Source organism: Hemibagrus wyckioides, linkage group LG17 (genome assembly GCF_019097595.1).
Source record: "Hemibagrus wyckioides isolate EC202008001 linkage group LG17, SWU_Hwy_1.0, whole genome shotgun sequence".
NCBI classification, from domain to species: domain Eukaryota; kingdom Metazoa; phylum Chordata; class Actinopteri; order Siluriformes; family Bagridae; genus Hemibagrus; species Hemibagrus wyckioides.
The window spans coordinates 1,235,705-1,238,558 of record NC_080726.1 but is presented as its reverse complement, the minus strand read 5'-3'; the positions used below and the strand labels follow the sequence as shown (position 1 = coordinate 1,238,558).

General features: G+C 44.2%; 1 protein-coding gene across 1 annotated transcript in view; it reads right to left on the bottom strand.

The window, feature by feature from the left end:
- Positions 1 to 1,570: 1,570 nt before the first annotated feature.
- The window catches only part of LOC131368227 (low-density lipoprotein receptor class A domain-containing protein 1-like), a 2,122-nt gene continuing 838 nt past the window's right edge, over positions 1,571 to 2,854 (bottom strand). The window contains exon 4 of the mRNA XM_058414223.1: positions 1,571 to 1,710. Coding sequence (XP_058270206.1) covers positions 1,571 to 1,710 — 140 coding nt within the window. The remainder of the gene's footprint in view (positions 1,711 to 2,854) is intronic.

Sequence of the window (2,854 nt, the reverse complement as noted above, 5' to 3'; positions counted from 1 at the left end):
CCCTGCTTTTACTCCGCTTTAACTCCGCTTTAACCCTGCTTTTACTCCACTTTAACTCCGCTTTAACCCTGCTTTTACTCTGCTTTAACTCCGCTTTAACCCTGCTTTTACTCCGCTTTAACTCCGCTTTAACCCTGCTTTTACTCCGCTTTAACCCTGCTTTTACTCCGCTTTAACTCCGCTTTAACCCTGCTTTTACTCCACTTTAACTCCGCTTTAACCCTGCTTTTACTCCACTTTAACTCCGCTTTAACCCTGCTTTTACTCCACTTTAACTCCGCTTTAACTCCGCTTTAACCCTGCTTTTGCTCCACTTTAACTCCGCTTTAACCCTGCTTTTACTCCACTTTAACTCCGCTTTAACTCCGCTTTAACCCTGCTTTTACTCCACTTTAACTCCGCTTTAACTCCGCTTTAACCCTGCTTTTACTCCACTTTAACTCCGCTTTAACCCTGCTTTTACTCCACTTTAACTCCGCTTTAACTCCGCTTTAACCCTGCTTTTACTCCGCTTTAACTCCGCTTTAACCCTGCTTTTACTCCACTTTAACTCCGCTTTAACCCTGCTTTTACTCCACTTTAACTCCGCTTTAACTCCGCTTTAACCCTGCTTTTACTCCACTTTAACTCCGCTTTAACCCTGCTTTTACTCCACTTTAACTCCGCTTTAACTCCGCTTTAACCCTGCTTTTACTCCACTTTAACTCCGCTTTAACTCCGCTTTAACCCTGCTTTTACTCCACTTTAACTCCGCTTTAACCCTGCTTTTACTCCGCTTTAACTCCGCTTTAACCCTGCTTTTACTCCACTTTAACTCCGCTTTAACTCCGCTTTAACCCTGCTTTTACTCCACTTTAACTCCGCTTTAACTCCGTTTTAACCCTGCTTTTACTCCACTTTAACTCCGCTTTAACCCTGCTTTTACTCCACTTTAACTCCGCTTTAACTCCGCTTTAACCCTGCTTTTACTCCACTTTAACTCCGCTTTAACCCTGCTTTTACTCCACTTTAACTCCGCTTTAACTCCGCTTTAACCCTGCTTTTACTCCACTTTAACTCCGCTTTAACCCTGCTTTTACTCCACTTTAACTCCGCTTTAACTCCGCTTTAACCCTGCTTTTACTCCGCTTTAACTCCGCTTTAACCCTGCTTTTACTCCACTTTAACTCCGCTTTAACTCCGCTTTAACCCTGCTTTTACTCCGCTTTAACCCTGCTTTAACCCTGCTTCAACTCCGCTTTACCTCCGCTTTAACCCTGCTTTTACTCCGCTTTACCTCCGCTTTAACCCTGCTTCAACTCCGCTTTACCTCCGCTTTAACCCTGCTTTTACTCCGCTTTAACTCTGCTTTAAGATGCTGAATCCAGACAACACTGTAAGCTAGCAGTAAAGCCAAAGATCCAGATGTTTCTAGAACCTTTAATAAACCCAGACATAAAGCGACAGATCATTTATGAAGCAGAAGGTGAAAGGTTTGAGGCTGCTGTCTGTCAGGATCAGCTGAAGGTGTAGATTGTAGATAGTCTGGGCCATGATGAGGAACATCCAGATGCTGAGAGGGTTTTAATTGTTAGGTTTTGGGGCAGATGTGTTCGTCAGAGCAGTGATGCCTTCCATCGTTACAGAAATATCGAGGGACACAGGAACAGAAGTGAAACTCTGTGGGGTCACATGACCACCAGTCTCCAGCGCAGGGAGGACAGCTCGCGTCTGCAGGACACACACCACACAGGACAAAGATATAATCGGTCAGAACTCCAAGAACTCACTGTTCCTCACCGTCAGACTGCAGAAGAAAAGCTGCAGCTCTTACATCTGATCACTGAGCCTTTCATTTCCAGCAACAGCCAGTTCTTAACACTGAACAGGAGGAAAAATAATTCAGTCAAAATGAACAGTGACAGATATACTGAAATAATTTATCACACAACCAGCTACACCTGGAGGGAGGGAAGGATGGATGGGTGGATGGATGGATGGGTGGATGGGTGGAAGGAAAACAGAAAAATTGGATAAAAGGTTAGAAGTATGGATGGAGGGAGGAATAAAAGAATGAATGAATGGAAGGGTAAATGGATGGAAAGATAGATGAATGGAAGGATGGAGAGATGGACAGGTTGAGAGATTGCTGGATGGGTAGATGGTTGGATACATGGGTGGATGGATGGATAGGTAAATTGAAATGTACAGTATGTATAGGTGGATGGATGGATAAAAGGATGGATGGGTGTATAAATGGATAGATAGGTGGATGGATGGATGGGGAATGGATAAATGGGTAGATGGATAGATAGGTGGTTGGATGGATGGATGGGGAATGAATAAATGGGTAGATGGATAGATAGGTGGATGGTTGGATGGATGGGGAATGGATAAATGGGTAGATGGATAGCTAGGTGGATGGATGGATGGATGGATGGATGGGGAATGGATAAATGGGTAGATGGATAGATAGGTGGTTGGATGGATGGATGGGGAATGGATAAATGGGTAGATGGATAGCTAGGTGGATGGATGGATGGATGGGGAATGGATAAATGGGTAGATGGATAGATAGGTGGTTGGATGGATGGATGGGAAATGGATAAATGTGTAGATGGATAGATAGGTGGATGGGTAGATGGATGAATGGGGAATGGATAGATGCGTAGATGGATAGATGGACAGATAGATGGGGAATGGAGAGATGGAGGTATGGATATAGGAATGGATGGGGGATAAATAAATGGGTAAATGGATGGATGGATGTCTAGACATGTTGCTGGTTTCTGTGTGAACTTCAGTGAGGAACAGCTGCAGTTTAAAGGCTTTATCTCCAAACACACTTCTCTCCACGTCACAGGAGATGATCCTG